General features: G+C 42.3%; 1 protein-coding gene across 5 annotated transcripts in view; it reads right to left on the bottom strand.

Moving 5' to 3' along the window:
* Positions 1–26,136, bottom strand: part of LOC135546400 (lissencephaly-1 homolog A) — a 105,142-nt gene that overhangs the window by 38,433 nt on the left and 40,573 nt on the right. For all 5 annotated transcript variants that reach the window (XM_064974786.1, XM_064974785.1, XM_064974789.1 and 2 more), the window contains exon 3: positions 1,801–1,885. In XM_064974786.1, coding sequence (XP_064830858.1) covers positions 1,801–1,885 — 85 coding nt within the window. The remainder of the gene's footprint in view (positions 1–1,800; positions 1,886–26,136) is intronic.

The following is a 26,136-nucleotide window of genomic DNA, read 5'->3' as shown; positions in this document are numbered from 1 at the left end:
GACTATCATGTTGCCTAAAAACTAGCCTACATGTTTTATTCAGGGATGGCAGAAAAGGACAAAGAAGTGGTTGGTATGTGTGGAGACGTGAGACATAGAGCCCCCCAGCTCTTGTTTAAGTTGGGGGTGCCAACGGGCCAGGGTGATGTCGAGTTAAGTCACCTGCAGCTGAGCCCCACACTTGCCTCTACAGCATGCTAAATAGATCCAGTCACAGTGATCAGGGTCATATTTCACTGTACCCTGTAATTACATCTGTAACCCTGTTAATGTGGCTATTAAACTCTAAAAACTCAAAGGGGTAAGGGATGGTGTTTGAGTAGAGTTGGTACGTATTTCTATTGTCTCTTCATGTGGTGTTACTAATGGGAGACGATGAAAGAGCCAAGAGGGAGATAGGTGCGTTGGGATAGGGGTAGTACAACCCCTCTCTGGTGATTCAGTAAAGTACTATACCAGGTCACCTGCTTCAGCTCAGCTATCAAACAAACCATACAAAAATCTGATTGACAGGCTAGCCAGTTTCAGTGAGGGAATTATTTTGTTGCTTTGTGGTAGATTTAACCCATTTCTTTCTCCTCTTAGGAGAAGAGAGAAAACGTGGATGTGTGAAGTAGTGCTGCAGGCACAGAGGGCAGGTGTGTGTACTGAAGCTGAGCTGCTGCTGCTCCTTGGAAGAAATAGCAGAGGTGTACAAGAGAACAGTTGCTGCCTCGCTCAGCGCTTGGCGTGATAAGGGGGGAGGAGGAGAGGTGATGGGGATGAAAGGAGTCGTGGCACTGTGCCTGTGAAGAGAGGGAGGAGAGAGAAATGTGATCTGCCATCTGCTGATGGCTTAACACAGTCAGTCAGTGCTCCACACACACACACACACACCTCCTTATCACTGTGGTCTGCCAGTCTATCAGCAGGGTGTATGTGTGCGCACGTGCGTGCGGGCCGTGCCAGACACAAGGTGTGGCATGCTGTTTAGTATGCCATCTTCAACACCACTCTGCTCACCTCGATACCACATTACATTATTTTAGGAGATCTTAAAAGAAACTTGAGACAAAGGCTGTGTAAATGTAGCATTAGGGGAAATGCCTTCATTCTCCATTGGCATAGCCTCCTCATTTAACAGATAATGAATAGACTAGATTAAGGCAATGGAAGGCTGTTAATGGAATTGCCACCATCATTAGGGCAGGCTTTTAACACAATCCTTCCAAAGTGCGTGCGTGTGGTATCAGACGCATCAGAGAGCTTCTCCGTCCATAGTAATCATATATTATGCAGGCTGTTTCCACTAACTAGGGAGAAGGAAGGACTGAACACCTATCCCATCTGTGCTATACAAATAGAGAGGTAATGACAAAGACTGGGAGAAAGAGGCAGAGGGAGCATTTACATGTTAACCTGCCACACGTAGTCTTTGCTCCTTGTTTTGTCTTGTTTGAGGAGAGCTTGTTCATTGCATAAATTCAAAGGGCTCTTTCATTCGGGGCTTTAGGTGCTAACTACCTGCAGTTACATTAGCTCTGATAGAGCACAGCTGGGAAGACAGGGAGAGAGGTTATCTTCAGCTTCTGTTCCACAACCCTGACTGCAGTGTCACGCGTGAGAGACTACCTATAATCATGGCTCTAAAGCACCTTAATCGGGCTCATATGGATTCAGTCACACGTCTGCGTCAATTAAAAGGGGGAATAAAGTGGAAGTCATAGCCTTATTGTTTGGGTAAATAGGCTTGATTGATAGTGTGTGTGTGTGTGTGTGTGTGTGTGTGTGTGTGTGTGTGTGTGTTCCATCATTACTCACCATGTCTAATTCTGCCTCCTTCTTGAAAGTTGAATAAGCTTCTTCATATCCATTGGAACGAAGATAATCAGCTATCGCTCGATTTCTGCAATAGGACAAAACAGCAATTAGTTAACTTGTTAAAAGCAGTAGAGATTAGAAGACGAGACAGAGTCAGGGATGTGACTACAGGTAAACAAAATACGCTTATTTAATGTGTCTGAGTAACATGTAAATTGCATTGGTCTTTTGTTTGACATGCATTATAGAAAAATCACACGCACAGACCAATTTGGCACAGATAGCACATGTCTGCTGTCGATAATGAGATCTTGTTGCTCTGGGCAAATAATGGAGGAATCACTCCCCACAGAGTAGAGAGAATTAAAACTAGCCTACTGTACACCACAGAAACAGCTGCCTAGTGCGCACACACAGCTATTCTATAAAATTCTTTATATTAGACGAGACAAGTGAAAGATGAGCGGTATGAGATGTGGAGATAAACCAGACAGAGAGGAGTCAGGCAGTCATTTCACTGTGTGACTCTTCCTCTGTTCAGGGTTGGGCCAATACACACACGTAACTGACCTGTGGGCGCAACCTGGAACTAAAGCCACGGCTGAGGCTAAATTTACCCACCCAGGGCTAGGTTATTTCAGTGCTAAAAGTCATTCAGCTGAAACGGTTGTCTGAACCGGGGTTTCCGTTAAGGAAATGTGGAACAGGACATTAGACTGGCAACATTTTCAATTTATTGACATGCATTGGGTGCAACATGCACAAGGCTGAAGGCCACACACAAATGATTTGTTTCAAAATGCAATTTGTGGGAAAACAGTTGTCAAAGTGCACGGCACATGCAAGCGGTTTCATGTGACCAATATGAAAATATCCATTGAAGAAGTAAAAAGGGAGCTCTAATAGGCTGCTTTGAAGCAAGGTAAGACATGCCTCAACATGTATTAAAACGTTCAGGTTTCAAATAATTACATATACACTACATTACCAAAGGAATTTGGACACCTGCTCGGCGAACATCTCATTCAAAATCATGGGCATTAATATGGAGTTGGTCCCCCGTTTGCTGCTATAACAGCCTCCCCTCTTCTGGGCAGGCTTTCCACTAGATGTTGGAACATTGCTGCGGGGACTTGCTTCCATTCAGCCACAAGAGCACTAGTGAGGTCGGGCACTAATGTTGGGCGATTAGGCCTAGCTTGCAGTCAGCATTCTAATTCATCCCAAAGGTGTTCAATGAGGTTGGGGTCTGTGCAGATCAGTCAAGCTCTTCCACATTGATCTCGACAAACCATTTATGTAGGGACCTCACTTTGTAGACAGGGCATTGTCATGCTGAAACAAGAATGGGCTTTTCCCATGCCACAAAGTTTGAAGCACAGAATCGTCTAGAATGTCACGAGGCTGTAGTGTTAAGAATTCCCTTCACTGGGACTAAGGGACCTAGTTCGAACCATTCAAAACAGCTCCACTATGCATTAGGGCAGGTAGCGTTCTCCTGGCATCCCCCAAACCCAGATTTGTCTGTCGGACTACCAGATAGTCAAGCGCCATTAATCACTCCAGAGAACGGGTTTCCACTACTCCAATGACAACGAGCTTTACACCACACCAGCTGACGCTTTGCATTGCGCATGATGATCTAAGGCTTCTGTGAGGCTTCTGGGCCACGGAAACCCATTTCATGAAGCTACTGACAAACAGTTCTTGTGCTGACGTTGCTTCCAGAGGCAGTTTGGAACCCAGTAGTGAGTGTTGCAAATGAGGACAGACGATTTTTAAGCGCTACTCACTTCAGCACTCGGCAGTCCCGTTTTGTGAGCTTGTGTGGCCTACCACTTCGTGGCTAAGCCGTTGTTGCTCCTAGACGTTTCCACTTCACAATAACACCTTTTTTCAGTTGACAAGGGAAGCTTTCGCATGGCAGAAGATGGACAAACTGACTTGTCGGAAAGGTGGGATTCCTATAACGGTAGCACGTTGAAAGTCACTGAGCTCTTCAATAAGGACATTCTACTGCCAATGTTTGTCTATGGATATTGCATTGCTGTGTGCTTGATTTTACACACCTGTCAGCAACGGGTGTGGCTGAAATGGCTGAATCTACTAATTGAAGGGGTGTCCACACACTGTACACACGTATTTCTTTTAATGCATACTGCCTCCAGTTCATTGCAAAATGGTGTGATGCACTGATGACGCCTGCCTTCCAATCTCTCTTACAAAACAACTGGGACCACAGGAATATCAGACTTCCGACTTCTGTGCAGTCGAGACATGATTATTATTATTTTTTTTAAACATAGCTCCGACTGGGAAAAATTGTTTTGAACAGTCATCCAACTCGGGAACTCCGGCTTCTTTCTAGAGCTCCGACTTTCTGACCTGAAGATCACAGACGTCATGATTTGACCTCATTTTCCCAGAGTCCCCAGCTGTCTCAAAAGCAGCGAAAGATACTGCAGTCTGTCTGACAGATTGTCCATTCAAAGGCTCTGTATCTTGTACGCTCTACGCATGTGATTAAAACAAATATACTGTACACACGGCAATTTAATCCCATTAAATTATACAAAGTAACTTCGACATAAGCATGGCCAGTCAAATGTATTTACCGCAACTGGTGAATAGCCTAATGAATGAATTGCCTAAAAAAAAAAGCATTATTTTGCAATGGGATTTTTCTTCTTCTCTGACAATTAACTGACAAACGGAAACCCTGGTCTGAACGGAATTAATTTACAGTGAGAACAGAATGTGAGTTTAATAAAGTAGTAAAGTACGATAGATCGATAATAGGTGTCAAAGTTCAAGGAGGGCTTACTCACAGCGTTGTATGGTCTGGATGTGTGTGGGGGCATTGGGCAAGGCTATTCACCTGAGTGAGAAAATTGACCAAAAAATAATTAAAAAAAAAGATGTTGGGCTTGGCAGACACACAGAGGCTGGCTGGCTTTAAAGTGGTGTGTGTGTGTGTGTGTGTGTGTTTGACAGTCTGTCAGGACAGCATGTAGCTGGCCTTTCAGCCTGACTGCACCCTGTGCCCCATGTACCACCCTGCCGTCCCCTTCCACCCCTCCTGTATCCCTGCCTACTCCCAGATGACAATAGCAGTGTGATTACAACTGAAGGTCAGCAGGAGGTTATCGCTCATGTGACAGCCTGCTGCAGGTCTGGTGAGGTGGTTAGTGTGTTGTGTAAAAGAGTTAAAAGGGTGTGTGTTGTGCCTGTGTGTACAGTGTTTCCCTAGCTCCACCCTGGCCCAGCAGACAGAGACAGAATCCCCTGAAGCATATTGGTTGTGCGTATGTACTAGTGTTATCCTGGGCTGCAACAGAACAGTCAGTCTTACACTGGGGCTGCTTGACGCAGCAGACAATGGTACACTGTGGGCCTCTCAGCTGAGACGGGCAAAACAAAAAGATCCTTGGTGTCATATACACAGATATATTAAAAGAACAACCCAAACCAGCTACAGCCTGTTCTGTCCTCCAGAAAAGCACAAAACCCTTCACAAGGGTTTCCAGAGCCAAGCGAGAGATAGACATCACCCAATTTCTCATTTCAGATTCATTAAACCCTTACAGTACCACCAAGGATTGGTGAAACTGCCCCCCATCTATCTTCAGAGCTCGTGCTGCTAGGCGACCTAAACTGGAACATGCTTAACACTCCAGCCATCCTACAATCTAAATTTGATGCCCTCAATCTCACACAAATTATCAATGAACCTACCAGGTACCTCCCCAAAGCCTTAAACACGGGCACCCTCATAAATATCATCCAAACCAACTTGCCCTCCAAATACACCTCTGCTGTCTTCAACCAAGATCTCAGCGATCACTGCCTCATTGCCTGCATCCGTAATGGGTCAGCGGTCAAACGACCCCCACTCATCACTGTAAAACGCTCCCTGAAACACTTCAGCGAGCAGGCCTTTCTAAATCGACCTGGCCGGGGTATCCTGGAAGGATATTGATCTCATCCCGTCAGTAGAGGATGCCTGGATATTTAAAAAACATGCCTTCCTAACCATCTTAAATAAACATGCCCCATTCAAGAAATTTAGAACCAGGAACAGATATAGCCCTTGGTTCTCCCCAGACCTGACTGCCCTTAACCAACACAAAAACATCCTATGGCATTCTGCATTAGCATCGAACAGCCCCCATGATATGCAGCTGTTCAGGGAAGCTAGAAATCATTATACACAGGCAGTTAGAAAAGCCAAGGCTAGCTTTTTCAAGCAGAAATTTGCTTGATGCAAAACTCAAAAAAGTTCTGGAACACTGTAAAGTCCATGGAGAATAAGAACACCTCCTCCCAGCTGCCCACTGCACTGAAGATAGGAAACACTGTCACCACTGATAAATCCACCATAATTGAGAATTTCAATAAGCATTTTTCTACGGCTGGCCATGCTTTCCACCTGGCTACTCCTACCCCGGTCAACAGCACTGCACTCCCCACAGCAACTCGCCCAAGCCTTCCCCATTTCTCCTTCTCCCAAATCCGTTCAGCTGATGTTCTGAAAGAGCTGCAAAATCTGGACCCCTACAAATCAGCCAGGCTAGACAATCTGGACCCTTTCTTTCTAAAAAATTATCTGCCGAAATTGTTGCCACCCCTATTAGTAGCCTGTTCAACCTCTTTCATGTCGTCTGAGATCCCCAAATATTGGAAAGCAGCTGCGGTCATCCCCCTCTTCAAAGGGGGGGGCACTCTTGACCCAAACTGCTACAGACCTATATCTATCCTACCATGGCTTTCGAAGACTTTAGAAAGGTAAGTCAACAAACAGATTACCGACCATTTCGAATCTCACCATACCTTCTCTACTATGCAATCTGGTTTCAGAACTGGTCATGGGTGCACCTCAGCCACGCTCAAGGTCCTAAACGATATCTTAACCGCCATCGATAAGAAACATTACTGTGCAGCCGTGTTCATTGATCTGGCCAAGGCTTTCGACTCTGTCAATCACCACATCCTCATCGGCAGCCTTGGTTTCTCAAATGATTGCCTCGCCTGGTTCACCAACTACTTCTCTGACAGAGTTCAGTGTGTCAAATCGGAGGGTCTGCTGTCCGGACCTCTGGCAGTCTCTATGGGGGTGCCACAGGGTTCAATTCTTGGACCGACTCTCTTCTCTGTATACATCAATGAGGTCACTCTTGCTGCTGGTGAGTCTCTGATCCACCTTTACGCAGACGACACCATTCTGTATACTTCTGGCCATTCTTTGGACACTTAACAACCCTCCAGGCAAGCTTCAATGCCATACAACTCTCCTTCCGTGGCCTCCAATTGCTCTTAAATACAAGTAAAACTAAATGCATGATCTTCAACCGATCGCTTCCCGCACCTGCCCGCCTGTCCAACATCACTACTCTGGACGGCTCTGATTTAGAATACGTGGACAACTACAAATACTTAGGAGTCTGGTTAGACTGTAAACTCTCCTCCCAGACCCATATCAAATATCTCCAATCCAAAGTTAAATATAGAATTGGCTTCCTATTTCGCAACAAAGCATCCTTCACTCATGCTGCCAAACATACCCTTGTAAAACTGACCATCCTACCAATCCTCAACTTTGGCGATGTCATTTACAAAATAGCCTCCAATACCCTACTCAACAAATTGGGTGCAGTCTATCACAGTGCAATCCGTTTTGTCACCAAAGCCCCATATACTACCCACCATTGCGACCTGTACGCTCTCGTTGGCTGGCCCTCGCTTCATACTCGTCGCCAAACCCACTGGCTCCATGTCATCTACAAGACCCTGCTAGGTAAAGTCCCCCCTTATCTCAGCTCACTGGTCACCATAGCATCTCCCACTTGTAGCACACTCTCCAGCAGGTATATCTCTAGTCACCCCCAAAACCAATTATTTCTTTGGCCGCCTCTCCTTCCAGTTCTCTGCTGCCAATGACTGGAATGAACTACAAAAAGCACTGAAACTGGAAACACTTATCTCCCTCACTAGCTTTAAGCACCAACTGTCAGAGCAGCTCACAGATTACTGCACCTGTACATAGCCCACCTATAATTTAGCCCAAACAACTACCTCTTTCCCTACTGTATTTAATTGATTTATTTATTTTGCTCCTTTGCACCCCATTATTTTTATTTCTACTTTGTACATTCTTCCATTGCAAATCTACCATTCCAGTGTTTTACTTGCTATATTGTATTTACTTTGCCACCATGGCCTTTTTTGCCTTTACCTCCCTTATCTCACCTCATTTGCTCACATCATATATAGACTTGTTTATACTGTATTATTGACTGTGTTTGTTTTGCTCCATGTGTAACTCTGTGTCGTTGTATGTGTCGAACTGCTTTGCTTTATCTTGGCCAGGTCGCAATTGTAAATGAGAACTTGTTCTCAACTTGCCTACCTGGTTAAATAAAGGCGAAAAAAGAAAAGAAAAAAAAGCCACGATTGATCACAGCCTGTCAGTTCAAATGGGAACAAATTAGTGATAGTGGGCAGAGCAAGCAAGGTGAGCAGAGCCAAGCACGAGCTAGCGAAATGCTATTGGCACGTTCTAACATTAATTTGCATATTTCCATTATGGAACACCTACTCTGAAGTGCCCATGTGCAATAATTCGCCATGGCACTCCTTTAAACAAGCCTTATTTTTTTTAAAGTCCACTCTGGATTCTAATTTTGGGAACAGAAAACTGTATTGAGATCAAAATGTTTCAACTGTAAGAACATTTACAGATGATCAGCCAAAATGCATCTCGTTCCATCTTCTCCTGGCCAATGGGCTTCCTCTCACTACCATATTTGGTAGTGAGCTGGAAACGCCAAGCGGATGCTTCACATTTTTACATCCGGTGAAATATCTGACCCCATCCTCCATACAAAGGAAGATGGGGGCCAATTCATTATTCTACCACAGCTAGGAACAAGATGTATCAATAAGAGCAACAGAGACTGGGAAGGACAAAAGCATTCTTGTATCGGCATCAGTCAAATCAAGATGCTGAAGTACTGCAGTGTCGGACTGTTGAGATCCAAGCTTTTCCCTCACCCTGGCTCGACCTCTGGGGGGGGGATTATATTAAAAAACATATACCAAATTCACTATGCGGCAAGAACAGACAAGAGAGAGGGGGCAAAAGAGGGAGAGAAAGAGGAAGAGAAAACAGAGGGTAAAAGAAAAGGGAGAGGGTGGGAGAGAGAAATGGGAAGAGGACTAACGGATCGCAAGCACGCTAGTCTCCATGGCTACCAGCCCACAGTGAGAGGAAACAGTGTGTGGTTGGTTGGTATCAGTGAGTGGGCCGCCATGGCCAAAAGGCATCCTCGCTCAGAGCACATGCTATATCTACAAACTGTTGTTTACCAATTCAAACACACACACACACACACACACACACACGTCACATATATCAACTATCCATCTAAAAACAGTGGTTGGCAAATAGATTACGTCATGCTGCTTACTTAGACAGCCAATACCCAACCTTTTATAAAAAAAAAATTTTTTAAATGACATGGTCATAAGAAACTCCTCTAACAAGGATTTCACCAGCTATTGCACCAATGGGAGTGTAGACAAATTAGACAAAACGTATAACAACCCTAAACATAGGCTGAATGCAGCAGAGGGTGAAATGCTGCTATTAAAATGGCAGAGACAGGACAGTGAGAGCGGTTCCATGAAGAATATACAACAAACAGAGCAAGGAGATGCTGCATTAGCACATACAGCGCGAGCCTGTTGCCAACCAGCTTGTTGATCACATCACGTCCTGTTGAGCTTGCTCCGCACCACACACACACCTGCTTTAAGAGCCCCACCCCAGAGCAGCCACGCTGCTGCACAGCTTTCACACTGCACTATTTATTTTATTTAACCTTGAATTAACTAGACAAGTCAGTTAAGAACAAATTCTTATTTACAACGATGGCCTAGGTACAGTGGATTAACTGCCTTGTTCAGGGCAAAACAACAGATTTTTACCTTGTCAGCTCGGCGATTCGATCTAGCAACCTTTCAGTTATGGCCCAATGCTCTACCCACTAGGCTACCTGCCGCCCCTAAATTCACTATGAAATTAATTTAGAAGCAAGGCAAAGCGCGACAGACCTGGTGCTGCATGTATCAAGCATCTCAGAGTAGGATTGCTGATATAGAATCAGTTTTGGCTTTTAGATCATAATGAATAATATTACATGGACAGGGGGGGGACCGGATCCTAAATTAGTCTTCCAACTCAGAGAAACTTGTTACATACTGCCTAGTCTTACACCCTACAACAGCCCATAGAGTCAAAGACATGCACACATTTCAGTATACACTCAATCTTGATTGTGCCAATCATTTCCAAGCCATGGGCTACTTAGCCATCTTCTTACTGGTCAATCAATCCAGGCTATAAAACCAGCTTTTCCGCTTCGCCAGCAAGGACACCATCTCTCTAACAAGGTTTCTCAAGTACACTTGACATCACAGCCGTAGACAAGATGTATAGACCTGCTGAATATTTCAACACTAGCCTGTATCGTTAAATGTTTTAAGCAATGTCTGAACTCTGAGGAACTGTGTCACATATAGAATTCTATTCCCTTTAGAATTTTATATCCATTTTATATATATTATATTTGTATGTAGGTCAAGTCTTTGATCGTATATGCTGGTTGTGTGTGTAGGTATACCCTGCAGACCTGATTTTAAAAAAGGTAGCTAGTATTTGTTTTCTTGACTGCCTGGATTACCAATTGTGTGGAATTTGCACTTTTAGGACTATTCCATTGCACCAGGCAAGCTCAATGACGTGCAGCTAAAGTATTTGAAAGATAACATGGTATTATTTGAACCCAAGTGTGGTATTGGCGTATTAAGGCTTCTATGTGGTAGACCTCAACTCTGAATAGGCTCAATGTTTTATGAGTTGCCCTGCGCTGCCTGCCTGCTGCTGTATATAGAGCATGAGATCACAACCTGGGCTTGTTCTGGCTCAGTGTTACAGTGCTTCTCTCTCTGGCCTGTGAAATGATAACCTCAGTAGAAACAAACAGGGTGGAGGACCAGGCTCAGTACAGTTATAAAAAGACAAGGCCACTGACTGGCAGGCAGAGAAAGACATTACAGAAAGAGAGATAAACATTCAATAAATAGACCATAGAATAAAAGCAATGTGAGAGCGCTCGCAAGAAGTGGTGGGTTTCTTTATTACTTTCCCATCGCTGTCCTTGGGCAAAGAATGGGACTCTTTACAGCCCATAGTGTCCGGTGCTTGCCTGATATGAGTTGGAGGGATACATGGCTTAGTAGAGTGGTTAAGATCACGAAGCCATGATCAACCATGTGGAAGCCATGGAAGAGCAGCATTATTGTAAGGCACAGGAGTTACTCTGCCCACAGAGGGGGAGGGAAAGAGAAAACCAAGGGAGCGGGAAGCTTTTAAGACATTTCTATAACAAAGGATTGTGTGGGGCATGTGCCCATATTCTCTCTCCCCATCTCTAACCATGATCCTTGTATGTACTGTACTCAACACTTCTGAGTGTGTAGGAAAGGCCTTGTTGCCTCTAACATTCAGGAGTTTGAACCAATTATATAAAAGAATTGGGTCATTACAGTTGTATCCCTGGGCAACCATAAATGTCCATGAAAAGGACAAGTCAGTCATGAATTCTGCCCAGTTCAATGCATCTGATAGGTGGGGTTGGGTTACTGCAGGCTTGCATCCAAAATAGCTCCCTATTCCCTATTAGCGTACTACTTTTGACCAGTGTCTCATAGGGCTCTGGTATGGGGAAATAGGGAGCTCTGGCCTAATGCAGTGCACTATGTAGGGAATAGCGTACCATGAGACTGACCCCATGTCTATGTCATTAGACAGCAGCAATTAACAGTCTTCTTAACTGCAGACATCCAGCAATTAACCCTTGGCCTACAACGGTAGCGTTACTGTGGAAATCTAATTAACATAAAAAAATACCAATTTGTTTATTTCAGCTAGAGATATGTTTCTCAATCCACCGATATTGCTCTTCGGCATCTGCGGTGAAAGGTGGCAGAGCTAGAGCGGTGTTTGTCAAACCATGAGACATCCCGAAAATCGGTCTTCTCATGAAAACGTCTGTACCTCCTAGTGAGGCTTCGGATGCACGCACACCACGCAGCGCTTCAGAGTAAATTACTCGCTAACGTCCAGTCCCTAGTTAAAGTCGACGAAATAAGGGCAAGAGTTGATTTCCAAAGAGATATCTGGGATTGTAAACATACTCTGTTTCACCGAAACACGGCTAGCTTGGGACATGGTGTCAGAGTCATTACAGCCAACGGGATATTCAGTGCATGCTGCCGACAGGAATAAACATCACTCCGGAAAGAAGGACAGGGTATGGTATGTTACATGATTAACGACTCATGGTGTAATTGTAAAATCATATAAGAACAAGTTGTTTTGTTCACCTGACCTAGAAATCCTCAGTCAAATGACGACTGCATTATCTCCCAAGAGAACTCTCCTTCGTTGTCACAGCCGTGTATATCCCCCCGCAAGCGGAAACCAAGACGGCCATCAAGGAACATCACTGGGCCGTATGCAAACTGGAACCATATATCCTGAGGCTGCATTTATTGTAGCTGGTGATTTTAACAAAAGCTCATTTGAGAACTCTACTTAAAATCTATCAGCATTTCTATTGCAGTACACGAGCGAGTAACACGCTCCACTGCTCCTCTAAATTTCGCGACGCATACAAGGCCTTCACCCGGCCTCCTTTTGGTAAATCTGACCACGACTCCATCTTGTTGCTCCATCTTGTTGCAGAAACTAAACTCAGCAAAAAAAAAAACGTCCTGACACAGGTCAACTGCATTTATTTTCAGCAAACTTAACATGTGTAATTATTTGTATGAACATAAGAGAGTCAACTACTGAGACAAACTGAACAAGTTCCACAGACATGGAATAATGTGTCCCTGAATAAAAGGGGGATCAAAAGTAAGTCAGTATCTGGTGGGGCCACCAGCTGCATTAACCTCTAGTGACACCCCATCCTGTGAACGGGACCGTTTTCATCGTCTTACACTAATTAGCATAACGCAACTGACAAATCTTCCTAGAAAATATTCCTATTCATGAAAATCACAAGTGAAATATATTGGAACACAGCTTAGCATTTTGTTAATCACCCTGTCATCTCAGATTTTCAAAATATGCTTTACAGCCAACGCTAGACAAGCATTTTTGTAGGTTTATAATAGCCTAGCATAGCATTATGCCTTGCCAGCAGCAAGCAACCTTGTCACGGAAATCAGAAAAGCAATCAAATTAAATCATTTACCTTTGATGAACTTTGGATGTTTTCACTCACGAGACTCCCAGGTAGATAGCAAAAGTTCATTTTTTCCCCCGAAATATTATTTTTGTAGGCAAAACAGCTCCGTTTGTTCTTCACGTTTGGCTGAGAAATCGCCCGGAAATTGAGGTCACCACAACGCCAATTTTTTTCTCCAAATTAGCTCCATAATATCAACAGAAACATGGCAAGCGTTGTTTCGAATCCATCCTCAAGGTGTTTTTATAATATCTATACGATAATATATCCATCGGGACAATTCCTTTTTCTCTAGGACCGATTGGAGTAATGGCTACCTCTGCACTTTACGTGAGAATCCCACTCTTCCACCATGGTACCTGCAAGTTCCCAAACATTTCTGGGGGGGAAATGGCCCTCACCCTCCAATCCAACTGGTCCGAGACGTGGTCTGCCACTGCGAGGACGATAACCTGCCCGTCCAGTCTCCCTGTAGCGCTGCCTCGGCATCTCACAGTACAGACAATGCAATTTATTGCCCTGGCCACATCTGCAGTCCTCATGCCTCCTTGCAGCATGCCTAAGGCATGTTCACACAGATGAGCAGTGACCCTGGGCATCTTTCTTTGGTGTTTTTCCAGAGTCTGTAGAAAGGCCTCTTTAGTGTCCTAGTTTTCATAACTGTGACCTTAATTGCCTACCATCTGTAAGCTGTTAGTGTCTTAATGACCGTTCCACAGGTGAATGTTCATTAAACAAGATTGGGAAACAGTGTTTAACCCTTTACAATGAAGATTTAGTTATTTGGACTTTTATTAATTATCTTTGAAAGACAGGGTGCTGAAAAAGGGACATTTCTTTTTTTGCTGAGTTTAGAACAGGAAGCACCCATGCTTTGGTCCATCCAACACTGGTAAGACCAATCGGATTCCACGCTTCAAGATTGCGTCGATCACGTGGACTGGGATTAGTTCCAAGTATCCTCAGATAACAGTGACATACGCTGACTCAGTGAGCGAGTTTATAAGGAAGTGTATATGAGTTGTACACAATGTGACTATTTAAACTTCCCCTAACCAGAAGTGTGCAACATGTCCTATGAGTGTCATATGATGAAGATCAAAAGGTTAGTGATTCATTTATCTATATTTCTGCTTTTTTTTTTTACTCCAATCTTTCACTGGAAAAGTGCCTGTTCTTTTGACTTGGCTATGACCTAACAATCATATGTTGTGCTTTCGCTGTAATGCATTTTTGAAATCGGACACGATGGGTAGATTAACAAGAGGTTTTTCATTTGCTGTATTGGACTTGTTAACCTCTCTGGCCCACCTGACACGCTAGCGTCCCACCTTGCCAACAATAAATGCAAATGCGCTACGCCAAATGCTAATAGCACTCATTAAAACTCAAACGTTCATTAAAACTCACATGCAGGGTACTCAATTCAAGCTACACTCGTTGTGAATCTAGCCAACGAGTCAGATTTGTAAAATGCTTTTCGGCGAAAGCATGAGAAGCTATTATCTGACAGCATGCAACACCCCGAAATACCAGAAGGGGACGTAAACAAAAGAATTAGCGTAGCCGGCGCTACACAAAACGCAGAAATAAAATATAAATAAACATTCATTACCTTTGACGAGCTTCTTTGTTGGCACTCCTATATGTCCCATAAACATCACAATTGGGTCTTTTTTCCGATTAAATCGGTCCATATATACCCAAAATGTCCATTTATGAAGACCGTCAGATCCAGGAAAAACAGTTTTTAAACGCAACGTTATTTTTTTAAATTAAAAAAAGTTGCCTATAAACTTTGACAAAACACTTCAAACTACTTCTGTAATCCAACTTTAGGTATTAGTAAACGTTAATAAACAACCAAATTGATCACGGAGCGATCTGTATTCAATAGGCACAAGTTTGGAAAACGTAGCCCACTATTCAGGTTGCATTTTTCACAGCTGTGGACCTGAAGACCGGATGTGGCTATTACTCAGATGACCAAGGATTTAGTTGCATCGAAATCGCAACATTGGCGACATCGTGTGGAAGCTGTAGGAACTGTACAGACAATACATAGACTGGCGGATTGATTTTTTCTCCGCAGGACGTTGAAATGTTGCGCGATTTTTAACAGAATGTTGAAAAAAAGTAGACCGATTGTGTGAAAGTTACATATTTATAAAAAAAAAAATTGAATTTCGCACACTGACTTTTCAGCGGAATGTTGTCGAGGTGTTCCGCTGGCGGAAGCCCTGCGCTAGAAAGGTTAAGTACAAATTCTTACTTACAATGATAACCCACTGTTCCCCAGTAGGCTAACTGTCTTGTTCAGGGGCAGCTTGGGGATTCGATCTTGCAACCTTTCAGTTAGTGGCCCAACACTAACCACTAGGCTACCTGCCTAGCGGTATAGAGACAAGGTGGCGTCGCAATTCAACGGCTCAAACACCAGACGTATGTGGCAGGGCCTACAGACAATCAAGGACTACAAAAAGAATACCAGCCCTGTCGCATACATCAAAGTCTTGCTGCCAGACAAATTAAACAATGTCTTTGAAGACAATACAGTGCCACCGACACGAACCGCTACCAAAGACTGTGGGCTCTCCTTCTCCGTGGCCGATGTGAGTAAAACATTTAAACGTGTTAACCCTCGCAAGGATGCCGGCCCAGACTGCATCCCTAGCCGAGTACTCAGAGCATGCGCAGACCATCTAGCTGGTGTGTTTACGGACTTATTCAGTCAATCCCCATCTCAGTCTGCTGTGGCCACCATTATTCTTGTTCCCAAGAAAGAAAAAGGTATCTGAACTAAATAACTATCATCCCATAGCACTCATTCTGTCATCATGAAGCGCTTTCAGAGACTAGTCAAGGATCATATCACCTCTTTACCTGCCACCCTAGAACCTCTTCAATTTGCCAGTCTCAACGTCAACAGTGAAGAGGCAACTCGGGATGCAGGCCTTCTAGGCAGAGTTGCAAAGAAAATAAAAGATTAATATGGGCAAAAGAACAGACACCTGACAGAGGAACTCTGCCAAAAAGGCCAGCATCCCTGAGTCAACTCTTCACTGTTGACGTTGAGACTGGTGTTTTGCAGGTACTATTTAAATACTTCTTAGGGCTGAGATCCCGCTAACAGGATCGATAGGACAACAGTCAGTGAAAGTGCAGGGCGCCAAATTCAAAACAGAAATCCCATAATTAAAATTCCTCAAACATAAGTATTTCACACCATTTTAAAGATACACTTGTTAATCCCACCAGTGTCAGATTTCAAAAAGGCTTTACGGCAAAAGCACCACAAACGATTATGTTGGGTCAGAGCCAAGTCACAGAAAAACAGGCATTTTTCCAGCCAAAGAGAAGTCGCAAAAATCAGAAATATAATTAATCACTAACATTTGATGATCTTCAGATGACACTCATAGGACTTCATGTTACACAATACATGTGTTTTGTTCGATAAAGTGCATATTTATATAAGAAAATCTCAGTATACATTGGGGCGTTATGTAAAGTAGTCCAAAAACATCTGGTTTTGCAGAGAGCCACATCAATTTACAGAAATACTCAAATGTTGATGAAAATACAGGTGGTATACATGGAACTTTAGATACACTTCTCCTTAATGCAACCGCTGTGTCAGATTTCAAATACGCTTTACGGAAAAAGCAAACCATGCAATAATCTGAGTACGGCGCTCAGAGCCCAAAAGATCTGCCATGTATTGTGCAGTCAACAGAAGTCAGAAATAACATTATAAATATTCACTTACCTTTGATGATCATCAGAATGCACTCCCAGTTCCACAAATGTTTGTTTTGTTCAATAATATCCATCATTTATGTCCAAATAGCTCCTTTTGTTTGGATTTGTTTACCAAACGCTCTTACTCACGAAGGGTGTTCACTAGGAGCAGACGAAGAGTCAAAAAGTTCCGTTACAGTCCGTAGAAACATGTCAAACGTATTATAGAATCAATCTTTAGGATGTTTTTAACAAATCTTCAATAATGTTCCAACTGGAGAATTCCTTGGTCTGTAGAAATGCAATGGAATGCGAGCTAACTCACGTGAACGAGCGTCACGAGCTCAAGGCATTCTGGCAGACCTCTGACTCAATCCCCACTCATTTGGCCCCCCTTCACAGTAGAAGCATCAAACAAGGTTCTAAAGACTTGACATCTAGTGGAATCCTTAGGAAGTGCAACAACCAATATCCCACTATCTTCAATAGGGAATGATTTAAAAAATGACCGACCTCAGATTATCCACTTCCTGGTTGGATTTTTTCTCAGGTTTTTGCCTGCCATGAGTTCTGTTATACTCACAGACATCATTCAAACAGTTTGAGTGTTTTCTATCCAAATATGCTAATAATATGCATATATTAGCAACTGGGACTGAGTAACAGGCAGTTTACTCTGGGCACCTTATTCATCAAAGTTACTCAAAACTGCCCCCAGCCATAAAAAGTTAATGAAGATGCCAGCTGAGGACTTGAGTCGTCTTTCTCAAACTAGGCACTAATGTACTTGTCCTCTTGCATCGGGGCCTCCCACTCTTTCTATTCCGTTAGAGAAGGGAGCATTACACAGCGTTGTACGAGATCTTCAGTTTCTTGGCAATTTCTCACATGGAATAGCCTTCATATCTCAGAACAAGAATAGACTGTCAAGTTTCAGAAGAAAGGTCTTTGTTTCTGGCCATTTTGAGCCTGTACTCGAACCCAAAAATGCTGATGCTCCAGATACTCAAAAGGTCAAAAGAAGGCCAGTTTGAGTGCTTATTTAAATCAGAACAGTTTTTAGCTGTGCTAACAATTGCAAAAGGGTTTTTCTAAATGATCAGTCGTTCAATAGAAAATTACTTTTACTCAAGTATGACATTTGGGTACATATTCCACCACTGCAATTGAGTGCAGGAAATGCAGAAATGATAATTGCTGAAATTTGTTTTGGTTGAAGTTTAATTGAACAGTATAGAACAATCAGAATGGAAAAATACTAATTGAAAAAAACTTAACGTATGTGTTGCCACTCTGGATCACTCACTACTCAAAGCAAATGTAGAACCTTTTATTATTAAACAACTACAGATACTGTGCATTTCTCTAAAAAATAAATTAAAAAATACCGTAATATAATATTTTGGCCAGCCCTACGCAGCCCTACTCATTCCAGGGTTTTTCTTTATTTTGACTCTTTTCTACATTGTAGAGTAATAGTGAAGACATCAATTATGAAATGACACGCATGGAATCATGTAGTAACCAAAAGTGTTCAACTATTCAAATATATTTTAGGTTCTTCGAAGTAGCCACCCTTTGCCTTGATGACAGCTTTACAAAAGCTTGGCATTCTTTCATTCAGAGGATATCCATCCAGAATGCATTTCAATTAACAGGTGTGCCTTTGTGCAGGTTCATTTGTGGAATTTCTTTCTTTAATGAGTTTGAGCCAATCAGTTGTGATGTGACAAGGTAGGGGTGGAATACAGAAGATAGCCCTATTTTGTAAAAGACCAAGTCCATATTAAGGCAGGAACAGTTCAAATAAGCAAAGATAAATGACAGTCCATCATTGCTCAAAACCTGTTATGGCTGCGATCCCTGTACAGGAATAAACATCAGGGGAAATTTCAGCGACAACAAAAAATACGTCGTAACATTAAAACATTCTTGAAAATGCAAGTGACTTACACCCTTCAAAATATTACAATCTTGGTAATCAAACTACGTTTTCCAATTTAAAAATAGCTATTACAGAGAACAAATACCATGCTTTTGTTTAAGAGCAATCAACAACAGAAACATTTTCCGCCATGACAGTTTTTACACATTCACATCTGAAGGTAAAATTATGACTTACATTCTGATATTTTGCTCTTATTTCTCTTCCTGAGGGTCCCAGTGATCAAATGAAGTGCCGTTTTCTTTGATGTAAGCTATAAAAATGGATTTGATCAAAACATTTTGCAACCTGTTTGTTCCGTGAATTCCATCTATCAATTTTTACGGAGCATTCGACGTAATTACACACGGTAAACCATCGTTTATCTAGTCATGGTTGGTTTCAGTGCATTCCTCTGGATGTTTGCAACACAGTCAAACCTCGTTTTTTTTTTGCGGGGAGAATTGACTGAAGTGAACTGATTTAAAGACACCGAACTTACGCACCAATCATTTTAGCGAAGCTTCATTGATGGACTATTTCTGCCCAATTATCTTCTTGAAATCTAGCTGGATAGATAGCCAATGAGCTGAGGTAGACGCCAGTATGTAATGGTTTTGGGTTGGAGCACCATTCCTTGTTTGATATCGCATGCGTAACGAACTCCATTTCTCGCCTTGACGATCAGAGGAGTTGCTGTGAGGCTTGTTACGCGGGGCTGTATTTCGGAAAGTTGTATTTTCAACGATTTCAATGAATACATAATGGCGAATAAATCAGGAAAAGCGAAGTCAAAGTCTAAAGTGAAAGTGAGACAGATTTTTGTGTTTGAGGAATCTTTGAGTGTTATGATTCAAACAGGAACTGAGGAGCTGTTTCTGCAAGGACAGGACGTACTTCTGGACAGGTAAGCGCTAATGCCATTTCATTAAAAAAAAAAGATATATATACACACACACACACACACACACACACACACACAGAGTGCCATGCGAAAGTATTCGGCCCCCTTGAACTTTGCGACTTTTTGCCACATTTCAGGCTTCAAACAAAGATATAAAACTGTATTTTTTTGTGAAGAATCAACAACAAGTGGGACACAATCATGAAGTGGAACGACATTTATTGGATATTTCAAACTTTTTTAACAAATCAAAAACTGAAAAATTGGGCGTGCAAAATTCTATCTCAAGGCCATCAGACTGTTAAACAGCCACCACTAACATTGAGTGGCTGCTGCCAACACACTGACCCTGACCCAACTCCAGCCACTTTAATAATGGGAATTGATGGGAAATTATGTAAATATATCACTAGCCACTTTAAACAATGCTACCTTATATAATGTTACTTACCCTACATTACCCATCTCATATGCATACGTATATACTGTACTCTACATCATCGACTGCATCCTTATGTAATACATGTATCACTAGCCACTAACTATGCCACTTTGTTTACATACTCATATCATATGTATATACTGTACTCGATACCATCTACTGTATCTTGCCTATGCTGCTCTGTACCATCACTCATTCATATATCCTTATGTACATATTCTTTATCCCCTTATACACAGTGTAAGACAGTAGTTTAGGAATTGTTAGTTAGATTACTTGTTGGTTATTACTGCATTGTCGGAACTAGAAGCACAAGCATTTCGCTACACTCGCATTAACATCTGCTAACCATGTGTATGTGACAAATAAAATTTGATTTGACATTTATTGGATATTTCAAACTTTAACAAATCAAAAACTGAAAAATTGTAGCTCACCCATTCCTGAAGTTATCAGTCTGAAACTTTGCACACCTACAGTTGCCCTCTTGTGTTATCCATCAACATTATCTCCAGCATCCTATTCTAGTACATGTGAAAGATGCAGCAATAAACAGAAAATGTATGCTCTTTCTTTCTCTTTTCTTCCGTCAGATCTGTGTTATATTCTCCTACATTCAATGAACATTTCCACAAACTTCAGAATGTTTCCATTCAAATGATACCAAGAATATGCATATCCTTGCCTCTGGGGCTGAGCTACAGGCAGTTAGATTAGGGTATGTCTTCAGGTGGAAATTGAGAACAAAGGGATGCAGCCATAACAGGTTAAAGACACGAAGGTCAGTCAATACTGAAAAAGTCAAGAACTTTTAAAGTTTTTTCAAGCGCAATATTGAATCTGGCTCTCACGAGGACTGCCACAGGAATGGAAGATCCAGAGTTACCTATGCTGAGGAGAGTAAGTTCATTAGAGTTACCAGCTTCAGAAACTGCAGCCAAAATAAATGCTTCACGGAGTCCAAGTAAGACATCTCAACATCAACTGTTCAGAAGACTGCGTGAATTAGGCCTTCATGGTTGAATTGCTGCAAAGAAACCACTACTAAAAGGACACCAATAAGAAGAGACTTGCTTTGGCCAAGAAACATGAGTAATGGACATTTAAACTGGTGGAAATTGGTCCTTTGGTCCGAGTCCAAATGTGAGATTTTTGGTTCCCAACCGCTGTGTCTTTGAGAGACACAGTAGGTGAACGGATAATCTCTGCATGTGTGGTTCTCACCGTGAAGCATGGAGGTGTGATGGTGCTTTGCTGGTGACAAGTGATTTTATTTAGAATTTGCAGCACACTTAACCAGCATGGCTTCCACTGCATTCTGCAGTGATACGCCATCCCATCTGGTTTGCACATAGTCCAACTCATTTTGTTTTTCACCAGGGCAATGACCCAACACACCTCCAGGCTGTGTAAGGGCTATTTTACCAGGAATGAGAGTGATGAGTGCTGCATCAGATGACCTGGCCACACAATTTAAGATCGTTTGGGATGAGTTGGACCACAGACTGAAGGAAACGCAGCGAACAAGTGCTCAGCATATGTGGGAACTCCTTCAAGACTGTTGGAAAAGTATTCCAGGTGAAGCTGGTTGAGAGAATGCAAAGCTGTCATCAAGGCAAAGGGTGGCTACTTTGATTTGTTCATTTTTTTTTTATTTTTTTTTTTACTTGTGGTTCCTACATGATTCCATTTGTGTTATTTCATAGTTGTGATGCTTCAAAGAAGCCACCCTTTGCCTATTTGAGCTGTTCTTGCCATAATGGGGTGGCAGGTAGCCTAGTGGTTAGAGCGTTGGGCAAGTAACTGAAAGGTTTCTGGATCGAATCCCTGAGCTGACAAGGTAAATCTGTCGTTCTGCCCTGAAGGCAGTTAAGCCACTGTTCCTCGGTAGGCCATCATTGTAAATTTGAATTTGTTCTTAACCGACTTGCCTAGTTATATATTTTTTCAATGGACTTTGTCTTTTACACAATAGGGCAATCTTCTGTATCTTGAGACAGCACAACTGATTGGCTCTCAAATGGAAGGAAAGAAATTCGACAAATGTTAAAGTAAATAAAAACTCTGGACGAGGTGTCAACTTTTGACTGGTACTGTATGTGTGCATAAAGTGCATTCAAAGTATTTAGACCCCTTGACTTTCCAAATTTTGTTGCGTTTTGTCTTATTCTAAAATATATATTTTTTTAAATAACTCAGCAACCTACACACAATACCTCATTATGAATAAGTGATTTATTTGTGTGTGTAATAATTTTTGCAAATGTATTTAACATAAACTGATATCTTATTCAGGGCGGCAGGTAGCCTAGTGGTTAGAGCGTTGGGCCAGTAACCGAAATATTGCTAGAGCGAATCACCGAGCTGACAAGGTACAAATCTGTCATTCTGCTCCTGAACAAGGCAGTTAATTACAACGATGGCCTAGGAACAGTGGGTTAAGAATGTTCTTAACTGACTTGCCTAGTTAAATAAAGCTAAAATAAAAAACAACAAGTATTCCTACCCTTTGCTATGAGACTCGAAATTGAGCTCTGGTGAGTCCTGTTTCCATTGATCATCCTTGCTGTTTCTTCTACTTGATCGGAGTCCACCTGTGGTAAATCCAATTGACGAGATATAATTTGTAAAGGCACACACCTGTCTATATCAGAGGTCCCACCATTGACAGTGCCTGTCAGAGCAAAATCCAAGCCATGAGGTCGAATGAATTGTCCATAGAGCTCCGAGACAGGATTTTGTCGAGGGTCACGTTTGGGGAGGAGTACCAAAACAGTTCTGCAGCATGGAAGGTCCAAGAACAGTGGATTCCAACATTCTTGGAATAAGTTTGCAACTACCAAGACATCCTAGAGCTGGCTGCCTGGCCAAACTGAGCAGTCAGGGGTGAAGGGCCTAGGTCAGGGAGGTGACCAAGAACCCGATGGTCACCTCCAGAGTTCCTCTGTGGAGATGGGAGAATCTTCCAGAAGGACAACCATATCTGCAGCATTCCACCTATCAGGCCTTTATGGTAGAGTGGCCAGACAGAAGCCACTCAGTAAACGTCCCGACAGCCCGCTTGAAGTTTGGCAAAAGGCACCGAAAGACTCTCAGACCATGAGAAACAAGATTCTTTGGTCTGATGAAACCAAGATTGAAATCTTTGCCCTGAATGCCAAATGTCATGTCTGGAGTAACCTGGCACCATCCCTACGGTTAAGCATGGTGGTGGCAGCATCATGCTGTGGGAATGTTTTTCAGCGGCCAGGACTGGGCGACTAGTCAGGATGGAAGGAAAGATGAACTGAGCAAAGTACAGATGTCCTGACAAGGTTTTCAAGGCTATCAGACTGGAGCGACGGTTCACCTTCCAACAGGACAACGACCCTAAGCACACAGCCAAGACAACGAGGGAGTGGCTTCAAGACAAGTCTCAATGTCCTTGAGGCCCAGCCAGAGCCTGGACTTGAACCTGACCAAATATTTCTGGAGAGAGCTGAAAATAGCTGTGCTGCAACGCTCCCCATCCAACCTGACAGCGCTTGATGGGAGAAATTCCCCAAATACAGGTGTGCCAAGGGTGCTTCAACAAAGTACTGAGTAAAAGGTCTGAACACTTATGTAAATATACCCCCCCCCACTGGAAAAAAATGGTAAATCGTTTTTTTTTCGGCTTTGTATTTTATGGGGTATTGTTTGTAGATTGGGGGAGGGTGGGGAAACTATTTTAGCCATTAGAAAAAGGTTTACCCTCTAGCGCAGAGGTGGGTAATTCCTTTCCCCAAGGGCCTGACTGATGTTGCACTTTTTTCCATCCCTGGCAAACACAGCTGTTTAAATCAAATTGCATTCTAAACTGAAGATCATAATTAGGTGATTAGAGTCAGGTGTTTCAGCTGGGGTTGGGGGGATTTTTTGTGTGACTCCAATCAGGCCCTTGTGGACTGGAATTAACCACTCCTCAAATCATATTGGTCACATACACATGGTTAGTAGATGTTAAAGTGTAGCGAAATGCTTATGCTTCTCGATCCGACAGTGCAGCAGTATCGAACAGGTAATATCTAACAATTCCACAGCAAAACCTAATACACACAATCTAGTAAAGGAATGGGATAAGAATATATGGATGAGCAGTGAGAGCGACTAAGATGCAATAGATATCATAGAATAGTGTCGTGTACAATATATACACTACCGTGCATGCGTTTGGGGTCACTTAGAAATGTCCCGATAAGCACTTTTGTCCATTTTTAAATGAACATAAAATTGATCATTAATAGTGTGGATGTTGTAAATGACTATTGTAGGTGGAAATGGCTAATTTTTATGGAATTGACATACGTACAGAGGCCCGTTATCAGCAACCATCACTCCTGTGTTCCAATGGCACGTTGTGTTGGGGGGGATATCCCTGTTTTCTTTAAATTTTCACCTAAAATGACATACCCAAATCTAACTGCCCTCAAGCAAGGATATGCATATTCTTGATACCATTTGTTAGGAATCACTAAAGTTTGGAAAAGTGAATTTATTGCGGGAGAACAACACAATAGATCTGGTAGAAGAAAATACAAAGACAAAACCGTTGTTTTTTTTCTACCACCATTTTTGAAATGCAACAAAGGTCCCACTTCCAGCCATCACTCTGTTCATAATTCCAATTGTCTCCACCAGATGGCAGCAGTGTGAAATTCTCAGACCGGCAATTTGAAGTATGAGCAAACTACAAGACATTTCGTGTGAAGTCACCCAGGTACATTTGGGCAAATCGTGAAGTAGACATTTGCATTCATATTACATTTTTCTGCAAGAATATCGTAAAATCTGTATACTTAGACTTTGACTTAGCTTTTCCAGTATTAGTAGTCATAAGTTCAACATTTGCAAAACACCCAGTTTTCATAACTCTGAATATTCGTATAAATTTTTGTCTAAAAGGAAAGGCATGCTGTCGCATAAGGTTAGCAGCTACATTTTGCGACAGATACAGGGTTCCGGATACTCCTGTAAAGCCCAGTTCATTGGCTATCTAGCTAGCTTTGTTTGACCCCGAATGAAGGCCGTCTGCGTCGTCGGCATGCAATGAAGGTGTCACTGACCAAATATACAACACCCCTAATGATATAGTGAAGTCTGGTTACGTTCTAGGATCTGAGGAATACATACAAACGTGATTTGACTGGTTGAAAGAACGTTTAGGGTTAGATTTTCACAGATTCCTTTCATTGCGAATGCAACGAGTGAAAATACAAAATCGATCATCTATGCTGTACGGACCTTTTTAAGATATGAAAAAGTATTTTCTCTAACAAAACACTTAATTTTATCTCTGGGACCCCTGGGTTGATAAATCAGAGCAAGATTTCAGAATGTAAGTACACATTCCACCATCAGAGTAGAATCTAACAGACCTATTTTTTCGCAGTAATAGCTACTGTAAATTGGATAGTGCAGTTATATTAACGAGAATTTAAGCTTTCAGCCAATATAAGACACTTATATGTACGAACATTTGTTGTTTCTCTAAAATCTGCGACCGTCGGGGCACCTAACCCTGAGAAGTTAACAAACATTCAAATACCATTATAGAAGGTAAAGTAGAAACACAAACTGGTCCCTGCATCAATACCAGTATATCATAAAATATTATATACCGCCCAGCCCTATTGACACGTACCAACAAACGGGTCCGATCATTCTACAGTGGTCCCTGTAGCGTACTCTCAATCCGGTGTGATTAGAAACGTCCCGTTTCGATTGACGCAACAGTCAAAGTTCGAGCTGGCCACCCTTTTTTCTTTTCACATTTTGCACAAACAGTCCTTACCAAGTTGTCCTGAATGTGACGTGGTTTACAACGTTTAGACATTCAAAAGTTGCGACAGCATAACAATTATCCAAACCGGAAAATGAAGGCTACATTAGTCCTGGCACTAACCGAAGAAAGATAGCTAAATATGACTGCTTGTGTTTTGGCAAACTCACAGCCTACAGAAACCACAATATTAATTAGCTAATAGCA

This window comes from Oncorhynchus masou, chromosome 9 (genome assembly GCF_036934945.1).
Source record: "Oncorhynchus masou masou isolate Uvic2021 chromosome 9, UVic_Omas_1.1, whole genome shotgun sequence".
Taxonomy (NCBI): domain Eukaryota; kingdom Metazoa; phylum Chordata; class Actinopteri; order Salmoniformes; family Salmonidae; genus Oncorhynchus; species Oncorhynchus masou.
The sequence above is the reverse complement of the archived record's forward strand: the minus strand, read 5'-3'. Positions and strand labels throughout refer to the sequence as shown.